This window comes from Littorina saxatilis, linkage group LG11 (genome assembly GCF_037325665.1).
Source record: "Littorina saxatilis isolate snail1 linkage group LG11, US_GU_Lsax_2.0, whole genome shotgun sequence".
Classification (NCBI taxonomy): Eukaryota; Metazoa; Mollusca; class Gastropoda; order Littorinimorpha; family Littorinidae; genus Littorina; species Littorina saxatilis.
The window spans coordinates 22,219,018-22,241,517 of NC_090255.1; the positions used below are offsets into that span (position 1 = coordinate 22,219,018).

Sequence of the window (22,500 nt, forward strand, 5' to 3'; positions counted from 1 at the left end):
CGAAGGACCAATCAAAAGTGGTCCCTACAGACAGGTGGTCGTTATGGTAAGGTGATTTATATAGGAAAAAAAACTCGTCAGCGTTTCTCTGAGCTGGGCGTTAAGGGCAGTGGGTCGTTGGCAAGAGGTGGTCGCTAGTTCAGGTTTGACTTTAGTACTAAGGATCCCTACCATAAGGAGCAATTTTTTCAAAGTCTTCCCGCGAATTTGACCTCGCAGAGTTCAAAGGACATTCGCTGTGCTGTAAATTAGATACCACTGCAATAATTAGCTCAAAAACGCTTTGTAACTCTGCTAATTAATTGAATAAAAAAATTTTGGCGAGCATTTGATTTTTTTATCCACTCTCCTGCGTTAGGAGTCCCGACTTCCGTCGGTCGTCATATTTTATTTAATCCTGCTGTCGGAGCAGAAAAATACCGTTGGATTCAGGAATTCGAACTTGTAACCTAGCAAGCGCTAAAACGCATTATGGGGCTAAAAACGCATTAATCGGCGCAAACAAACCCACTGTTCAATGCAAATAATTATGTGACCCTCCACCACGAAATGAGTCGCATGTCACCTTTGCATGATTTTCATATTTTTACATTTTCCTTACGAGATTTTTATGCTCTAAGAGCAAAAACTGTTTGAGTTATAAGCCTGTGACTAAGGTGACCCTCACACTGTTACCAGACACTTCCCGGACTTATATTTAAGCCCAGCGCAGAACCGCGCGAGGTGACATGCAACTCATTTCGTGGTGGAGGGTCACATTTTTGTTTACTTTCGTGACCGACTTCCCGCCACAACATTTAGATTGGAAAAATGTGAACGCTCAAACACTAACTCCAAGGCATTTCTCGCATTTATCTCAACTCAGTCTCTATTTGGGTGACTTTCAAATCATGCCTCTAGCAACAGCGCGTGAAATACGAGCTCTGAAAAGTGCGACGGGAATGAACACAGAAACTGCCGCGGGAGAAGTTTTTTTTTTTGTTTTGTTTTGTTTGCTTTACGCCCAGCCGACCACGAAGGGCCATATCAGGGCGGTGCTGCTTTGACATATAACGTGCGCCACACACAAGACAGAAGTCGCAGCACAGGCTTCGTGTCTCACCCAGTCACATTATTCTGACACCGGACCAACCAGTCCTAGCACTAACCCCATAATGCCAGACGCCAGGCGGAGCAGCCACTAGATTGCCAATTTTAAAGTCTTAGTTCGAACCCACGACCTCACGATCACGGGGCGGACGTCTTACCACTAGGCCAACCGGGAGAAGTGGAAAAATGCAAGTCCCGAAAACTCATCCCCGCAACATTTGTTTCAAACTTAATAACAGAGCTCTCAAAAACTTATTTGAAGTTTTCCTGACTGACTGACTATTGAGGTTTTACGTCCTCTGAGGTTAGGACCTATTTGTGACATGATTTGATATACGCTGTTAAAAGTGGGGGAGGGGGTGTGTGGGGGTGGGGGTGGGGGTGGGGATGGGGTGGGGGGGGGGGGGGGTGGGAAAAGGGAAGAGGTTTTCCTGGTGTGATGGGATAGGTTGCTGTGAAGAGGGGGAAGGGTTGGGGGGGGGGGGGGCCGGGGGAGGGGGTGTTGGTTGGAGAATTTATGAAAAAGACCGGAAGAATTTTTAGATACAAAGTAAACATCTGGACAATGTAACAAAAGAGGAGCATTATGGAATATTGTATATATCTTTTAGAACTGCAAACAAGACATATTTTTCCATGTCTCCATGCATGTTAAGGGCAAGTGAAAGACAAACAAATAATAAAAGGTCAAACAAGTCAAATCCTAACAATGGTTTTTAAACTTTGGATTCCAAAAGCGTTAAGCAATTAACAAAGTGATGGAAAGTAGCGAGTGAACAGTGGGGATTATTTTGCTATTTTGACACTAATAAGTGAGAAATATACATGTACATTTTAAGTACAATTTGGATATTTCGAGTCTGCATATTTTCCTGTGCACGCAAATTATCATCGATATACTCAGCCTCCCTTATTTCAAAAAAGTTTACGAGTATAAAGTTTACTCTACTGGAATTAGTGGGTACATATTTAGTTCATATCAATTTCCTGAGCTTTATTTTTCAATTTCGTAAATTATTCATGCACAATTTATTTTTTAAGAAACGCCAGAGGTATTTTTCTTGGGTATAAAAGCTAGGAGTTTCCCCTGTGGTAGTCTTTAACCAGCAGAATACCAGTCCCTTGTTTGATTGGAACTTGGAGGAGCAGAACATTGCAGATTCAGGACATTTTCCGTTTGCATAATTTGTTTTACAAAGGTGAGGAATGTGTCTATGTTTTTAGTGAACCTTTATCTAAACTTGTCGCTCTGTCTGTCTGTTTTTCTGTCTATTTTTAATGAACTTGAATTATATAGTTTGTTTAATTTTAGGCTGCAGAAGATGCTGAAATGTTTTGTTGCAGTTGGTTGTCCCATTAGGTCCTAATTATAACTTTTGATCCTCCTGTTGAAATTTCCAAACCAAATGTAAAATTCATCGAATTCATCGAACTGAAATTATTTTCTTTGTTGAATTTCAGGCTGCAGAAGATGCTGAGACTACCTGCCATCGTGTTCATTCTCTGCAGCCTGTCTGCCTGCGCAGAAAACCTGTCACACAACTTCTCCCCGCCATCAAGATTCAGTGACCGAGACGTGTTCAAGGGGTGCCTGCTCGTCTACAGGGTGTGTGCAGACAGAGATATGTTGACTTCCGGTTCCGACGCAAGTTGCTTGAGCGTGTTCTTCTCATGCCTGTTCGAAAGTGTTCAAGTTGGACGTCATCAAAGGTAAACCAAGAATCCCCTCCCTCTACCTTAAACAAGTCGCGTAAGGCGAAATTACTACATTTAGTCAAGCTGTGGAACTCACAGAATGAAACTGAACGCACTGCATTTTTTCACAATGACCGTAGTCCGCCGCTTGTGCAAAACGGAGTGAAACTGACGAGCCTGTTTAGCGCGGTAGCGGTTGCGCTGTGCTGCATAGCTTGCTTTACTGTACCTCTCTTCGTTTTAACTTTCTGAGCGTGTTTTTAATCCAAACATATCATATAGATATGTTTTTGGAATCAGGAACCGACAAGAAATAAGATGAAATTGTTTTTAAAACGATTTCGGAAATTTAATTTTAATCATAATTTTTATATTTTTCAATTTTCAGAGCTTGTTTTTAATCCGAATATAACAAATTTATATGTTTTGGGAATCAGAACATGATGCAGAATAAAATAAAAGTAATTTTGGATCGTTTTATAAAATAATAATTTTAATTACAATTTTCAGATTTTTAATGACCAAAGTCATTAATTAATTGTTAAGCCTACATGCTCAAATGCAATACCAAAGTCCGGCCTTCGTCGAAGATTGCTTGGCCAAAATTTCAATCAATTTGATTAAAAAATGAAGGTGTGACAGTGCCGCCTCAACTTTTACAAAAAGCCGGATATGACGTCATAAAAGACATTTATCGAAAAAATGAAAACAAACATCTGGGGATATCATACCCAGAAACTCTCATGTAAAATTTCATAAAGATCGGTCCAGTAGTTTACTCTGAATCGCTCTACACACACACACGCACAGACACACACACACAGACACACACACACAGACACTCACACACACACACACACACACACACACACACACACACACACACACACACACACACACGCACACACGCACACACACACGCACATACACCACGACCCTCGTCTCGATTCCCCCCTCTATGTTAAAACATTTAGTCATAACTTGACTAAATGTAAAAAGATAGTTACATAGATTTTTTCTTTTAAACCACAGAATTTGCTTTTGCTTCATTCTCAGTTGTTGCTCCTTTTTACGAGGGTCGTGGTGTATGTGTGTGTGTGTGTCTGTGTCTGTGTCTGTGTGTGTGTGTGTGTGTGTGTGCATTTTTCGGATAAATGTCTTTGATGACGTCATATTCGGCTTTTTGTAAAAGTTGAGGCGGCACTGTCACACCCTCAATTTTCAATCAAATTGATTGAAATTTTGGCCAAGCAATCTTCGACAAAGGCCGGATTTTGGTATTGCATTTCAGCTTGGAGGCTTAAAAATTAATTAATGACTTTGGTCATTAAAAATCACAAAATTGTAATTGTAGAACCCCCCTCCCCCTCGTCCGCCCCTGGGCGGGGTCAAGGGGCAGAGCCCCTTGTGGGGGTCAGGGGGCGAAGCCCCCTGAAGCTGATGGGTAGGTCATATTCTGAGATAAGAAAATGGTCGCTCCTTGCATGAAACGGCATAAAATAAGCAATAATAAAAAATGATTTAAATAAGTAAGGTTCATGTTCAGGCTAGGGGGGGGGGGGGGGGGTTGCGCAACCCCCATAACCCCCCCGGTAGTCCGGCCCTGGTGTGTGTGTGTGTGTGTCTGTGTCTGTGTCTGTGTCTGTGTGTGTGTGTGTGCATTTTTCGGATAAATGTCTTTGATGACGTCATATCCGGCTTTTTGCAAAAGTTGAGGCGGCACTGTCACACCCTCAATTTTCAATCAAATTGATTGAAATTTTGGCCAAGCAATCTTCGACAAAGGCCGGACTTTGGTATTGCATTTCAGCTTGGAGACTTAAAAATTAATTTATGACTTTGGTCATTAAAAATCACAAAATTGTAATTAAAATTATTTTTTTATAAAACGATCCAAAATTACGTTCATCTTATTCATCATCATTTTCTAATTTCAAAAACATATACATATGATATATTCGGATTAAAAACAAGCTCTGAAAATTAAAAATATAAAATTTATTATTAAAATAAAATTTCCAAAATCGATTTTAAAACACTTTCATCTTATTCCTTGCCGGTTCCTGATTCCAAAAACATATAGATATGATATGTTTGGATTAAAAACACGCTTAGAAAGTTAAAACTAAGAGAGGTACAGAAAAGCGTGCTATGCAGCACAGCGCTAAACCGCGCTAAACAGGCTCGTCGATTTCACTGCGTTTTGCGCGAGCGGCGGACTACGGCCATTGTGAAAAACTGCAGTGCGTTCAGTTTCATTCTGTGAGTTCCACAGCTTGACTAAATGTAGTAATTTCACCTTACGCGACTTGTTGTTGTGTTGTGATGATTTATATTCATAGTCGTGTTTATCTTGGTTTACCCTGCCCCCTTCATCTCTTTTTACATTTAGTCAAGTTTTGTTTTAATGTCTATAAATTCGGTTATTACTTGATTATTTGCCTTGGTATACAAGTCTGAGTTTAACTCTGCGTCTGTCATTGTTTGTTTTTTATGTCTTTCATTATTTTGAAAGTAGTATGAAGAGAAAAGGAACAAGCGAACTCGACTTATGCATATTAAAAGTCAAATATTGTGTTAATATTTCTTTCACAATCCTTCTCTTAAACGAAATACTTTTGCTTCCTTCGAACTGTTGACATCACCTCAAATTCATTTAGACCGTTTGCGTGTTTGTTTGTATTTCGTAAAAAAAAAACCAAGTCGCGTAAGGCGAAAATACAACTTTTAGTCAAGCTGTCGAACTCACAGAATGAAACTGAACGCAATGCAATTTTCCAGCAAGACCGTATACTCGTAGCATCGTCAGTCTACCGCTCGTGGCAAAGGCAGTGAAATTGACAAGAAGAGCGGGGTAGTAGTTGCGCTGAGCAGGATAGCACGCTTTTCTGTGCCTCTCTTCGTTTTAACTTTCTGAGCGTGTTTTTAATCCAAACATATCATATCTATATGTTTTTGGAATCAGGAACCGACAAGGAATAAGATGAAAGTGTTTTTAAATTGAATTCTTCTTCTTCTTCTTGTCGATCACTTTAATTTTGATCATAATTTATATATTTTTAATTTTCAGAGCTTGTTATTAATCCACATATAACATATTTATATGTTTTTGGAATCAAAAAATGATGAAGAATAAGATGAACGTAAATTTGGATCGTTTTATAAAAAAATATTTTTTACAATTTTCAGATTTTTAATGACCAAAGTCATAAATTAATTTTTAAGCCACCAAGCTGAAATGCAATACCAAAATCCGGCCTTCGTCGAAGATTGCTTGGCCAAAATTGCAATCAATTTGATTGAAAAATGAGGGTGTGACAGTGCCGCCTCAAATTTTACAAAAAGCCGGATATGACGTCATCAAAGGTATTTATCGAAAAAAAGAAAAAAAAAGTCCGGGGATATCATTCCCAGGAACTCTCATGTAAAATTTCATAAATATCGGTCCAGTAGTTTGGTCTGAATCGCTCTACACACACACACGCACAGACAGACAGACAGACAGACAGACACACAGACAGACAGACAGACAGACAGACAGACACACACACACACACACACACACACACACACACATACACCACGACCCTCGTCTCGATTCCCCCTCTATGTTAAAACATTTAGTCAAAACTTGACTGAATGTAAAAACGTCCGGGGATATCATTCCCAGGAACTCTCATGTAAAATTTCATAAAGATCGGTCCAGTAGTTTGGTCTGAATCGCTCTACACACACACACGCACAGACAGACAGACACACTCACACACACACACACACACACACACACACACACACACACACACACACACACACACACACACACACACACACACATTCACCACGACCCTCGTCTCGATTCCCCCTCTATGTTAAAACAGTTAGTCAAAACTTGACTAAATGTAAAAAGAACCTTTCCATTTCTGTCTTTCTACAGTTTATGAAGCAATCGTCAATGGCCTCAAAATATCAATCGTCCTTCAACATCATATTCAATTATTATATTTTTGATAATCACTTTAAGACTAGTGCCGTCTTTTTCCATTACAAACAAAAACACATTTGTTGCGCCCTTACTTTTAATGTATCTGTTGAATTTGGCAACATAAGAAACAACCGTTCAATCTTCGATACAATCTTTTCTTCCGAATGTTGAACATACTCTTAATTCCTATCATTTTTTCTTTATAATTCATCTTCACGACATCACTTGAATTTACTGTTAATGAATTCTATGAAACTCCAATAATTGCACATTCTGAAGGATTCCATTCCATAACAGAAATTATTTTACAGGTGAGGGTTTCTTGCTTTCAAGTCAAATGGTCTGATTTTTAAAAAAGCATGCTCCCCCGGAAAATTTTGAAAAAAAGGATGCAAAATGGTGCAATCTGGTGCATTCTGAGGATGATCATTACCAGTTTCAGGCAGCAGATTTTGTCACTGATTATAACCCCCAAAATTGAAACTCAATGTAAAATAAAGAAATGCATACCTCATTCAATATTTTTATATTTTTATATTTATAAGGTGGGTCCGGAAACCCTAGAACCCCCCTCCCCCTCGTCCGCCCCTGGGCGGGGTCAAGGGGCAGAGCCCCTTGTGGGGGTCAGGGGGCGAAGCCCCCTGAAGCTGATGGGTAGGTCATATTCTGAGATAAGAAAATGGTCGCTCCTTGCATGAAACGGCATAAAATAAGCAATAATAAAAAATGATTTAAATAAGTAAGGTACATGTTCAGGCTAGGGGGGGGGGGGGGGGGTTGCGCAACCCCCATAATCCCCCCGGTAGTCCGGCCCTGGTGTGTGTGTGTGTGTGTCTGTGTCTGTGTCTGTGTCTGTGTGTGTGTGTGTGCATTTTTCGGATAAATGTCTTTGATGACGTCATATCCGGCTTTTTGTAAAAGTTGAGGCGGCACTGTCACACCCTCAATTTTCAATCAAATTGATTGAAATTTTGGCCAAGCAATCTTCGACAAAGGCCGGACTTTGGTATTGCATTTCAGCTTGGAGACTTAAAAATTAATTTATGACTTTGGTCATTAAAAATCACAAAATTGTAATTAAAATTATTTTTTTATAAAACGATCCAAAATTACATTCATCTTATTCATCATCATTTTCTAATTTCAAAAACATATACATATGATATATTCGGATTAAAAACAAGCTCTGAAAATTAAAAATATAAAATGTATTATTAAAATAAAATTTCCAAAATCGATTTTAAAACACTTTCATCTTATTCCTTGCCGGTTCCTGATTCCAAAAACATATAGATATGATATGTTTGGATTAAAAACACGCTTAGAAAGTTAAAACTAAGAGAGGTACAGAAAAGCGTGCTATGCAGCACAGCGCTAAACCGCGCTAAACAGGCTCGTCGATTTCACTGCGTTTTGCGCGAGCGGCGGACTACGGCCATTGTGAAAAAATGCAGTGCGTTCAGTTTCATTCTGTGAGTTCCACAGCTTGACTAAATGTAGTAATTTCACCTTACGCGACTTGTTGTTGTGTTGTGATGATTTATATTCATAGTCGTGTTTATCTTGGTTTACCCTGCCCCCTTCATCTCTTTTTACATTTAGTCAAGTTTTGTTTTAATGTCTATAAATTCGGTTATTACTTGATTATTTGCCTTGGTATACAAGTCTGAGTTTAACTCTGCGTCTGTCATTGTTTGTTTTTTATGTCTTTCATTATTTTGAAAGTAGTATGAAGAGAAAAGGAACAAGCGAACTCGACTTATGCATATTAAAAGTCAAATATTGTGTTAATATTTCTTTCACAATCCTTCTCTTAAACGAAATACTTTTGCTTCCTTCGAACTGTTGACATCACCTCAAATTCATTTAGACCGTTTGCGTGTTTGTTTGTATTTCGTAAAAAAAAAACCAAGTCGCGTAAGGCGAAAATACAACTTTTAGTCAAGCTGTCGAACTCACAGAATGAAACTGAACGCAATGCAATTTTCCAGCAAGACCGTATACTCGTAGCATCGTCAGTCTACCGCTCGTGGCAAAGGCAGTGAAATTGACAAGAAGAGCGGGGTAGTAGTTGCGCTGAGCAGGATAGCACGCTTTTCTGTGCCTCTCTTCGTTTTAACTTTCTGAGCGTGTTTTTAATCCAAACATATCATATCTATATGTTTTTGGAATCAGGAACCGACAAGGAATAAGATGAAAGTGTTTTTAAATTGAATTCTTCTTCTTCTTCTTGTCGATCACTTTAATTTTGATCATAATTTATATATTTTTAATTTTCAGAGCTTGTTATTAATCCACATATAACATATTTATATGTTTTTGGAATCAAAAAATGATGAAGAATAAGATGAACGTAAATTTGGATCGTTTTATAAAAAAATATTTTTTACAATTTTCAGATTTTTAATGACCAAAGTCATAAATTAATTTTTAAGCCACCAAGCTGAAATGCAATACCAAAATCCGGCCTTCGTCGAAGATTGCTTGGCCAAAATTGCAATCAATTTGATTGAAAAATGAGGGTGTGACAGTGCCGCCTCAAATTTTACAAAAAGCCGGATATGACGTCATCAAAGGTATTTATCGAAAAAAAGAAAAAAAAAGTCCGGGGATATCATTCCCAGGAACTCTCATGTAAAATTTCATAAATATCGGTCCAGTAGTTTGGTCTGAATCGCTCTACACACACACACGCACAGACAGACAGACAGACAGACAAATACACAGACAGACAGACAGACAGACAGACAGACACACACACACAGAGACACACACCCACACATACACCACGACCCTCGTCTCGATTCCCCCTCTATGTTAAAACATTTAGTCAAAACTTGACTGAATGTAAAAACGTCCGGGGATATCATTCCCAGGAACTCTCATGTAAAATTTCATAAAGATCGGTCCAGTAGTTTGGTCTGAATCGCTCTACACACACACACGCACAGACAGACAGACACACTCACACACACACACACACACACACACACACACACACACACACACACACACACACACACACACACACACACACACATACACCACGACCCTCGTCTCGATTCCCCCTCTATGTTAAAACAGTTAGTCAAAACTTGACTAAATGTAAAAAGAACCTTTCCATTTCTGTCTTTCTACAGTTTATGAAGCAATCGTCAATGGCCTCAAAATATCAATCGTCCTTCAACATCATATTCAATTATTATATTTTTGATAATCACTTTAAGACTAGTGCCGTCTTTTTCCATTACAAACAAAAACACATTTGTTGCGCCCTTACTTTTAATGTATCTGTTGAATTTGGCAACATAAGAAACAACCGTTCAATCTTCGATACAATCTTTTCTTCCGAATGTTGAACATACTCTTAATTCCTATCATTTTTTCTTTATAATTCATCTTCACGACATCACTTGAATTTACTGTTAATGAATTCTATGAAACTCCAATAATTGCACATTCTGAAGGATTCCATTCCATAACAGAAATTATTTTACAGGTGAGGGTTTCTTGCTTTCAAGTCAAATGGTCTGATTTTTAAAAAAGCATGCTCCCCCGGAAAATTTTGAAAAAAAGGATGCAAAATGGTGCAATCTGGTGCATTCTGAGGATGATCATTACCAGTTTCAGGCAGCAGATTTTGTCACTGATTATAACCCCCAAAATTGAAACTCAATGTAAAATAAAGAAATGCATACCTCATTCAATATTTTTATATTTTTATATTTATAAGGTGGGTCCGGAAACCCTAGAACCCCCCTCCCCCTCGTCCGCCCCTGGGCGGGGTCAAGGGGCAGAGCCCCTTGTGGGGGTCAGGGGGCGAAGCCCCCTGAAGCTGATGGGTAGGTCATATTCTGAGATAAGAAAATGGTCGCTCCTTGCATGAAACGGCATAAAATAAGCAATAATAAAAAATGATTTAAATAAGTAAGGTACATGTTCAGGCTAGGGGGGGGGGGGGGGGGTTGCGCAACCCCCATAACCCCCCCCGGTAGTCCGGCCCTGGTGTGTGTGTGTGTGTGTCTGTGTCTGTGTCTGTGTCTGTGTGTGTGTGTGTGCATTTTTCGGATAAATGTCTTTGATGACGTCATATCCGGCTTTTTGTAAAAGTTGAGGCGGCACTGTCACACCCTCAATTTTCAATCAAATTGATTGAAATTTTGGCCAAGCAATCTTCGACAAAGGCCGGACTTTGGTATTGCATTTCAGCTTGGAGACTTAAAAATTAATTTATGACTTTGGTCATTAAAAATCACAAAATTGTAATTAAAATTATTTTTTTATAAAACGATCCAAAATTACATTCATCTTATTCATCATCATTTTCTAATTTCAAAAACATATACATATGATATATTCGGATTAAAAACAAGCTCTGAAAATTAAAAATATAAAATGTATTATTAAAATAAAATTTCCAAAATCGATTTTAAAACACTTTCATCTTATTCCTTGCCGGTTCCTGATTCCAAAAACATATAGATATGATATGTTTGGATTAAAAACACGCTTAGAAAGTTAAAACTAAGAGAGGTACAGAAAAGCGTGCTATGCAGCACAGCGCTAAACCGCGCTAAACAGGCTCGTCGATTTCACTGCGTTTTGCGCGAGCGGCGGACTACGGCCATTGTGAAAAAATGCAGTGCGTTCAGTTTCATTCTGTGAGTTCCACAGCTTGACTAAATGTAGTAATTTCACCTTACGCGACTTGTTGTTGTGTTGTGATGATTTATATTCATAGTCGTGTTTATCTTGGTTTACCCTGCCCCCTTCATCTCTTTTTACATTTAGTCAAGTTTTGTTTTAATGTCTATAAATTCGGTTATTACTTGATTATTTGCCTTGGTATACAAGTCTGAGTTTAACTCTGCGTCTGTCATTGTTTGTTTTTTATGTCTTTCATTATTTTGAAAGTAGTATGAAGAGAAAAGGAACAAGCGAACTCGACTTATGCATATTAAAAGTCAAATATTGTGTTAATATTTCTTTCACAATCCTTCTCTTAAACGAAATACTTTTGCTTCCTTCGAACTGTTGACATCACCTCAAATTCATTTAGACCGTTTGCGTGTTTGTTTGTATTTCGTAAAAAAAAAACCAAGTCGCGTAAGGCGAAAATACAACTTTTAGTCAAGCTGTCGAACTCACAGAATGAAACTGAACGCAATGCAATTTTCCAGCAAGACCGTATACTCGTAGCATCGTCAGTCTACCGCTCGTGGCAAAGGCAGTGAAATTGACAAGAAGAGCGGGGTAGTAGTTGCGCTGAGCAGGATAGCACGCTTTTCTGTACCTCTCTTCGTTTTAACTTTCTGAGCGTGTTTTTAATCCAAACATATCATATCTATATGTTTTTGGAATCAGGAACCGACAAGGAATAAGATGAAAGTGTTTTTAAATTGAATTCTTCTTCTTCTTCTTGTCGATCACTTTAATTTTGATCATAATTTATATATTTTTAATTTTCAGAGCTTGTTATTAATCCAAATATAACATATTTATATGATTTTGGAATCAGAAAATGATGAAGAATAAGATGAACGTAAATTTGGATCGTTTTATAAAAAAATTTTTTTTTTACAATTTTCAGATTTTTAATGACCAAAGTCATAAATTAATTTTTAAGCCACCAAGCTGAAATGCAATACCGAAATCCGGCCTTCGTCGAAGATTGCTTTACAAAAATTGCAATCAATTTGATTGAAAAATAAGGGTGTGACAGTGCCGCCTCAACTTTTACAAAAAGCCGGATATGACGTCATCAAAGGTATTTATCGAAAAAAAGAAAAAAATGTCCGGGGATATCATTCCCAGGAACTCTCATGTAAAATTTCATAAAGATCGGTCCAGTAGTTTGGTCTGAATCGCTCTACACACACACACGCACAGACAGACAGACAGACAGACAGACAGACAGACACACACACACACACACACACACACACACACACACACACACACACACACACACACACACATACACCACGACCCTCGTCTCGATTCCCCCTCTATGTTAAAACATTTAGTCAAAACTTGACTAAATGTAAAAACGTCCGGGGATATCATTCCCAGGAACTCTCATGTAAAATTTCATAAAGATCGGTCCAGTAGTTTGGTCTGAATCGCTCTACACACACACACGCACAGACAGACAGACACACTCACACACACACACACACACACACACACACACACACACACACACACACACACACACACACACACACACACACACACACACACACACACACACATACACCACGACCCTCGTTTCGATTCCCCCTCTATGTTAAAACAGTTAGTCAAAACTTGACTAAATGTAAAAAGAACCTTTCCATTTCTGTCTTTCTACAGTTTATGAAGCAATCGTCAATGGCCTCAAAATATCAATCGTCCCTCAACATCATATTCAATTATTATATTTTTGATAATCACTTTAAGACTAGTGCCGTCTTTTTCCATTACAAACAAAAACACATTTGTTGCGCCTTTACTTGTAATGTATCTGTTGAATTTGGCAACACAAGAAACAACCGTTCAATCTTCGATACAATCTTTTCTTCCGAATGTTGAACATAATCTTAATTCCTATCATTTTTTCTTTATAATTCATCTTCACGACATCACTTGAATTTACTGTTAATACATTCTATGAAACTCCAATAATTGCACATTCTGAAGGATTCCATTCCATAACAGAAATTATTTTACAGAGGAGGGTTTCTTGCTTTCAAGTCAAATGGTCTGATTTTTAAAAATTTAAGATCATCTGGTTGACATACAGATCTGATATCAAATCAAATGCGGTTTCTTCCCCTTAGTGTGTCGTCCTTTTCTGGTGGCCCCTATTCTTTGAGGGCCCCAAGGGGGGGGGGGGGGGTATCATCACGATCACAGGAAGGGACATTTTAGCTTTCACGATCACAGTTACCTTGATTTTTGTTTTCACGATCACAAACACCTTGACGAATAGAGGATCATAGAGTGATACAGCTGTGAAAATGTACGTTGAAAATAAAATGCTTTGCAATAATGCCCATCACGATCAATACGAATACGAATACTTTATTATCTCATACAGAGAAATTTCAGTGTGGTGCACATTAAAAGACAAAACAAATAATAAGACAACAGATAAAAATACCATACGAAGCATACTACACTCGCGCACGCACATGTACACTAACAGGAATAGTAACATGATTCCAAATAGGTTAATTGCCGTCAGCTTTAGCTAAAAGTTTAACGCTAAAAACTATCATTATCACAGGACTAGATATGTCATTGAACAATATTGAACAATCACGAAAACAAATCACGATCACGATCACGAGACTTGATTTTTTTTGTCATCACGGATCACGGGCAAAGTCCCATCACGATCACAGAAATGGAAATTTCGCCAATCACAGTCACAGAAAGGTCAAAAAACGCCAATCACGATCACGATTTTAAACCCTTTGGTGGTACAGATGTTTATTCCTGTTAACCAATGTTTTTTTCGGGTCATGAAAGATAGTATCCATGCACACACAAAAATGAATAAATAGATAAATACTGTGATATGGTAGCTCCCTGGCGACACTCGTTTTGAATGAAAAACTTCTACTTTATGTTTAAAGCGTGTTGTCCCTTTATACGTAGAGCAAACCAAAACAATCTGAAAACTGTCAACATGAGGACAAATCCGCAGAATAAAGTGCTCTTTCAAACTCAATATATAGCAGCATATCATGATAATCAAATAAATGTATCAAATCATGCATCATTAATGGACCAGTTTGTGACAGAAATCTGTCAGTCTTTCAAAAAACAAATAAGCAGACAGACAGGCAAAACGTGGACAGACAGACACACAGACAAAGAAAAACTCATTTAGGCACACTGGATTTATAATGTCTTGTTTCGTTTGTAGTCGCTTTAGCAGACATGAAAAAATCATTAACATGATAGTGTGTATTACTTTTAGTCTGTATGCCTGTGCCCTTGACATCCGATCCAACCACTTCTCTCCCCTTTCATTCATTTCCGTTCCTAGAGTTCCTTCCCCTTTTTGCGTGTTTCCCCTCCATTTTCTATCAAACCTTGTTCGTTCCGTGTTGCGTCTGCTTTTTGTTGTCTTTTGTGTTCTTGTTTTTCCTGATGAAGCTTCCAGAAGCGAAAATTCGTTATCGTCTTGTGTCGTCTTTGTATCGGTGAGTACAGTAATCCTTTTTTTTTAAAACTTTGTTCATCTTACCACAGTCACTTCGTTGTTTAGATTAACATGATAGGCCCTAAATATGACATGCATATATATATTTATATAAAACAAAGGGGAGTTGCTAGGGGGTACAAAATCATGATACATGCATGCAGCTGAAGTCTAACAAAGAAGAAGAAATCTGTACTCACGTGTGAACGAAGAAGAAGAAACAAAAACGTGAGTGCAGTATTTTTGGTCTTGGTCTTTTAATTGATCACTCTCACCCGCAGTTACCATTTCTCTCCTACTAAAGTCTAAATACTTTGCTTTTTTTTCTCTCATCAGAAAGCGAGGCAGTTGGAACAAGCGGGCAGATGAAACAGAGAATCCAGACCGGCTAAACGCAAGAAAAACACCCACACTGGCGAAGACTTTCCCGCAAGATGAAAGCCTCGATGTTGTCCGCGAGGAAGAAGTTCACGAACTGTTTCAAATGCAACCTGCTAAATATGACGTCGGCATGCGCGGACGTGAGATAATGAGAAACAATATTGATGAAATGAGCCAATCTTTCAGGAGAAACAGGGGAGGGAATTTGCAGACCAACAACCAACCAATTGAAGTCATAGAAACAGCCATCGAAACTGTCTTCGTTGGGAAAGGAAAAAAGCGAGGGGGTGACATGGATCACATTATGAAAAGACTTGTAAGTAATGACGCAAAAGACTCAAAGCCGATGAAGATGAAAGACAACAAGGTAAAACAGCGCCGTAACGTTGACTACGAAGGGGCGACCAACGAACCAATCGAAAATGGAGAGTCGAGCAAGCAGCCAATCCGCAATGAGGACACAACCAGCCAGCCAATCACCGAAGAGAAAAGAGGAAGCTGGAACAAGAGATCCAATGGTCTTGAAAAGAGGCAAGGAAAGACAGATGTGAAAGAAGAAATGATCAACACAGAGCATGGCAAATTAAGGAACCTTGAACGAAGAGGAAGCTGGAATAAGAGATCCAATAATTGCAAGGACTGTGGGTTGAATGGAAGTTCGATATGATGTGTTTTCATCTTCTCCTTCGGTCTACCTTTCAGGGATGATCCCTCAGATGTTGGCTAGGAGCTGAGGAGGAAATCGTTGGTTGTTGAACGTTGCTCGGCAGATCCAAAAACTATGTATCAATTAAACATGAGAGTTCACTTTTTTGAGCCATGTGAGGGGCCGACTAAAAGTCATATTGAGGCAACTGGCCGAGGCTACACATGTGTGTGGGTTCAATCACAAAAATTAAGGGAGTTGTCACTAAAGGGGATCGGTACATTCATGTTATTTGTATTGTTGGCCAACATATGACATTTTACACAGATCTCGAATTCGAAAGTCAATGTTAATCTCGAACGCTAGCGCAGTCAAAGAGAACAATGACTGTCTTAATCTGAGTAAACCGTCGTATTTTGGTAAACAATTCAAATAATGTTTATTCTTCTCAATTGTTGCTCTGGGGAAAAAAAATCATCGGGTTTGACGACCTTGGACTTCATTTAAGTCGCAAAGCGTTTTGCGGCAGTGACATCGTTGTTTTCCCTTGTCATTTTTGTGATATGATATAAAAAAAAAAAAGCTTAAAGTGTAACAAAGTACAGTTTGTATGAAAGTAAATACAAAATACGACACTTTTTACGACGCCTTTTAGTGAATGTATTATGCATTTACTTCAAAACATGGGCTCACACATCGGACAAAATACGCACGTACTCTCGATTAATTTGGTACTTTGCTTTTGCATTTCAGGAACATGTTAAAAAGAGGCTTAAACATGCAGGTTGGTCGTATCTGACATGATACTTTTTTTGTATAGAGGTTTACAGGAATTGTAAGTTGCAAGTAATACTAAAAATCTTTATGGCGACCTGGCGGCTCTAAAGAGGACGGGGATGTTTCGTACGCACCACAGGAGCGGACGTCCAAAGAAGCGAACGAGGAGGAAGACAAAGACGATACTAAAAGGTCGTGCACAATGACTAATGAAATAAACACAACAATAAATAAGTTTCAACGTTTTATGATTTGGTCCCCTTGTTTATGTGATGTCCTGTATTGTACAGCATAATTATACATGTAACAAAAAGGAAAAAAAAATAAACTTCACAAAAAGAGAATAACAAATTTTTTTTTAAAGTGTCAACGACTGCATGGACTCTGTCTCAGTGAGCACAGAGCACAACGAGGGTCAGCCATCCTCTCTGACACCTCACTGTCCACATACACGATCAAGAATGAGCGCTTCTGGGGTGATAACGCGAGACAACTCCTGTGATCTTGTCGCGAGGTGGCGCCAGTTACCAGCCGAAAGAGAGGAGGGGCATAACCTCACCAGAGCCGACCATTGTCTGTTTACCGTATAAAATACACGACTTACATGCGAGTGTGACAGGAAGACTACCGTCGCCCTTCACAGCAGACTCTGCAGAGTTGTTCGCCTTAGAAGTTGCAACACCTGTGGATTGTAGAGTTCTGTTTGTGATGGGGTCTGGCGGTTTTTGTCTCTCTGGCTGGCTCATTCGGGAAGCCCCATCAAAACAGATGAACATCTATAATGCATGCCCACGTGTAATAAAAAGGATTAACCGCCTAAGGGCAGAAGCTGGGAACTACCAATTTCTAGAGCTTAAATGCACCTGTCAATCCGACCTCAGCATTGCTCATTTGACTTTGGAGTGTGATTTGAACTCATGCCACTTTCAACCCCTGACTCAGTTTATAAACTCGAATAGAAATATCCTGCCAAATACCCCAAATGAAAAATTAAGCTATCTTTTAAGTTTTAATAAAGACCTTGTGTGGCAAGGTCCCAAACTTATCGCTGGACTTGTGCACACGCACCCACTTGGTCCCTGGATATGAAGAGACATTGCTGCGGCTGACGCCATTGCTTCTCATATAGCTACTTTATATTTTTATCAGAACCTTTAAGAATAACATTTTATATCCAAGTATCTCTTATTACCATTTTTAATTAGATGAGCGAGAGTGTGCGGGGGGTGGGTGGGGGGTGAACCACTGTACATAAAGGGAAAGTTTGTGTGCGCGCCTGTGTGTGTTTTTAATCTAAGACAAATGTCGCCAATGTTTTTACAGAGTGACGTTAAATAAACGATTTTATCATCATCTCTCTGTATGTTCATGGATTACTTTGCGAATTCATAACAGTTTTGATAGGGCTTAGAAATAAGCTCTAAAATTCTCAATCCTGTTTGATTGGACTTCGCCTCCAAAGGTGATTGTGGTGTTTCGGCACTCGGTTACATACACACGAACTGTTACCAAACCGAAATGCTATTTGGGACCAATGCAAGGTTTTTTTTTCCTTTCTTGTGTGATCTTGCCGCGAGGTGGCGCCAGTTACCAAACGGCATCAAACCCTACATTTTCAGACTACAAAATAACGAGAGAAAAAAAAAGCCGTTTGGTATGCCGTAGCATACATTTTCTATGCGGTAGCTGAACATAATGGACTGTTTTTTTGTTGTTGTTATTACTGACGTGCAAAAGTTGTTCAGTTATGACTTGTGATTGTTTTTGATGATTTTAACGAGTGGAACTTCGGGATTTGTTTTCTGCGAAATTACTTTTGCGAATTTTCTTTTGACGTTTTCAATCGATTAATTGACGTTTTTAATCGATAAAACCAATTACGATATAGACGTAGATTGTATATATAATTTCTGTCAGAATTTGTTTTTGATTACACGAAAAGTATTCCCAAGTTCCTTGGTCATGTTGATGTCATGATATTTTTTTAGTTTTTCTTTTTTCTCTCCTGTAAAATGTTGTCTCTTGCGCGATGGTGATCCTTTATATTACTGTGATGTGATACTGGCATTGTGTGATATTTTTGTCAGCAGTTTTAATGTTTGTTTGTTTGTTTAACGCCCAGCCGACCACGAAGGGCCATATCAGGGCGGTGCTGCTTTGACATATAACGTGCGCCACACACAAGACAAAAGTCGCAGCACAGGCTTCATGTCTCACCCAGTCACATTATTCTGACACCGGACCAACCAGTCCTAGCACTAACCCCATAATGCCAGACGCCAGGCGGAGCAGCCACTATTAGCGGGAGATGCAAACTGACAATCCGACCACGAAGGGCCATATCAGGGCGGTGCTGCTTTGACATATAACGTGCGCCACACACAAGACAGAAGTCGCAGCACAGGCTTCATGTCTCACCCAGTCACATTATTCTGACACCGGACCAACCAGTCCTAACACTAACCCCATAATGCCAGACGCCAGGCGGAGCAGCCACTAGATTGCCAATTTTAAAGTCTTAGGTATGACCCGGCCGGGGTTCGAACCCACGACCTCCCGATCACGGGGCGGACGCCTTACCACTAGGCCAACCGTGCCGGTCCAGTTTCAATGTACCTCTAAATCGTTCATAGTAGAAGGACTGTGTGTTTAATCAGGGGAAACATTTGACGAGGAATAAAGATTTAGGCTCAGCAAAGCATTATGGTATGTTTATATTCGTGTGTGTGTGTGTGTGTGTGTGTGTGTGTGTGTGTGTGTGTGTGTGTATGTGTGTGTGTGTGTGTGCGTGTGTGTATGTATGTGTGTGTGTGTGTGTGTGTGTGCGTGCGTGTGTGCGTGTGTGTGTGTGTGTGTGTGTGTGTGTGTGTGTGTGCGCGCGCGTATGTAATACCAAAACATCAAAAAATATGTCTAAGGCTCAAAATTGTCTAGTAAGAGCAATTATCTTAATTGTATTTAATTTGGATCTTTGTAGATCTTGGCTGTCTGCACAGATGAGAATTTACCCAAAATAAATCATTTCTACATTTTTCTATGGGGAAACAAAATGTCAGGAAAACAACTGTGTTTGTATTGGTAATAACCATACATCTCAAAACGTCGGTGGAACGATGGGAATATTTTGGTCTCGTTATAACCAAAGTCATTTAGGTCATGCCGTTTTTTTTCAAGATTGGTGCATCAGAACTATATCTCTTAGAACACCACCAAGTCAAACGTAGTGTTAGGGGGTGGGTGCTGATAAAACTAGGGTTAACCGTCATTTATAGTTGTGTCCTCAGGCACTTTAATCTTAACAGAGACAGAGACAGAGAGAGAGAGAGAGAGGCATAGAGAGAGAGAGAGAGACAGACAGAAAGAGAGAGAGACAGAGAGAGGCAGAGAGAGAGAGAGAGAGGCAGAGAGAGACAGAGAGAGAGAGAGAAAGAGAGAGATAGAGAGAGAGAGATAGAGAGAGAGACAGAAAGAGAGAGCGAGATAGAGAGATAGAGAGATAGAGATAGGGAGAGAGAGAGAGAGAGAGGAAAAAAGAAAGAACAAAAATAACAATAGGTGAAAGAACAACCACGAAAACGCCATCATTACCACCACCTCCACCAGCAAAAACATCAGTTTCGGTTAACCCAGATGTTATTAGGGCAATAGGTTTTAATATCTGTGCACTACATTGATTCCAAGTTTTAAAACTAATATTTGTTTAAATGTACATCGTTTTGCAGAAAAGCAATTTCATACCGCTGGTGGCACATTGTATTCGAAACATATGCCTCCAGACACAAAAATTGTTGTGTTCATTAATGATGTTTTTGTTCGTTCTTTTATAGTTCATTTTGAAACTGTGCAAAGCAGAGACATTACTATCACTGCTTCTGATTTAATGGAAGTAAATCCCAGGCTTTAACAATCCTGGAGATGCAGCAGAGACACGCAAAATAAAATCATTAATGAACACGAATGCAAATACAGTAAACAGAAATCTATTCACAAAAATGAGCTTGTTGTTGATACTCTTCAGCATTACATATCACAAATATGGATTTTAAGTCTCTTGAAAAAGTTAATTCTACTATGCATCCATAAACAATATTGTCATTGTTTCTTATGGGGGGGGGGGGGGGGGGGGAGAGAGACAAGGAGAGAGGGACAGAGAGAGCGAGAGACAGAGAGAGAGACAGAGAGAGAGAGAGACAGAGAGAGAGAGACAGACAGAGAGAGACACAGAGAGAGACAGAGAGAGAGACAGACAGAGAGAGAGACAGAGAGAGATAGACAGAGAGAGACAGACAGAGAGAGACAGACAGACAGACAGACAGAGACAGACAGACAGACGGAGGGAGAGAGAGAGAGAGAGAGAGAGAGGAAAAAATAAAGAACAAAAATAACAATAGGTGAAAGAACAACCACGAAAACGCCATCATTACCACCACCACCACCAGCAGCAAAAACAACCACCTCAATAGACGAAATCCGAAAATAACTCTGTCAAGATTTTATGGGCAGCAAATGGTTGCCTTTCCCTGGAAAAATCGAGGGCTATCAAATCCACGTGACAAAATAGGCCAATCATTATTGAGTTAAGTGTCTTGCACGTTCTCGCTGACAACGTGTAGCAACACGCCGCTCGCCAGTGACCGGCGTGCAACGTCACAAGGGTTCGTTTGCCATCTTTTTTCTCCCAGCAGAAGTTATATCCGAACATCGTCTTTTAAAATCTTATTTGAAACAACAAACCAATATCAAGCCATACATCTTTATGACAGCAGACTTTGACTTTTGGCTTAATACAATTCATGGATTTTATTCACCTACAAAAGCAATTGCAGATCTAGATACACTTGTGGAAAGAACACACTCCAACAGAAACGAGCAAACAAACAATTCGAGATAAAAACTCAAATAAAAGAACAAAGCAATGTACACCATTTCGTTTATAATATTTGTTATAAACTCAAGTATTATGCGGTCATACACACACACACACACACACACACACACACACACACACACACACACTTACACACACACATACACACACTTACACACACACCACACACACACACACACACTTACACACACACACACACACACATCTCCCTTTCAACACTCAATACCTGTATTAAATCAATCAATCAATCAATCAATAACTAAATCAATCACTAAATCAATAAATCAATCAAGTCACAGGGAAACATTCAGTCGAGGACTAATTTTGTCGGCATCCCGACCAAACATTGGAGTAGAGGTCCAGAGACTTAACTCAGGGACGGTAGACTGTAATCGTAGGCCGGTTTCAAGTTCTGGATCGTCTCTCTCGCACGGAAGAACCCATTAAAAGCAACAACAACGCAGCGGTGATATACTTCAACTTCAATGAAGGGTCACTTCTTTTTTGAAATCATGACAACATGCCAAAGCAGAAGGCGGGTTCAGATATATACTGCGACAGCAGATTCCGAGACAGCGGATTTTACAATCAACTCCGCCCATATACCACCGGAGGCAAGTGGCCATCCATGCGGCAAGGTATCTGCCATCTGCAACATTGGTCTGTTTTGTGCCCAGCGCTGCATGCCCCAGGGGTAGGCTTTTCATTTTGACTCAGTGACGGTAGACTTTAATCGTGGGCCAGTTTTCTGGATCTTCTACGGCGTCAAAAACCATGTGGAATGGAAACAACAGGTTCAACAACCAGTACTTTCCCAGCACTGCTCGAAACTTGGCCGCGAAGCCCCG

At 39.5% G+C, this 22,500-nt stretch overlaps 2 protein-coding genes across 5 annotated transcripts in view; both read right to left on the reverse strand.

Moving 5' to 3' along the window:
* LOC138980018 (cytochrome P450 2F5-like) overlaps nucleotides 1-22,500 on the reverse strand; it is a 426,282-nt gene that overhangs the window by 131,106 nt on the left and 272,676 nt on the right. The gene's annotated exons all lie outside the window — the stretch shown is intronic.
* LOC138980021 (palmitoyltransferase ZDHHC22-like) overlaps nucleotides 21,821-22,500 on the reverse strand; it is a 5,062-nt gene continuing 4,382 nt past the window's right edge. For all 3 annotated transcript variants that reach the window (XM_070352810.1, XM_070352811.1, XM_070352812.1), the window contains one exon: nucleotides 21,821-22,500. This exon is cut by the window's right edge and continues 916 nt beyond it. In XM_070352810.1, coding sequence (XP_070208911.1) covers nucleotides 22,366-22,500 — 135 coding nt within the window. In that variant the 3' untranslated portion in view covers nucleotides 21,821-22,365.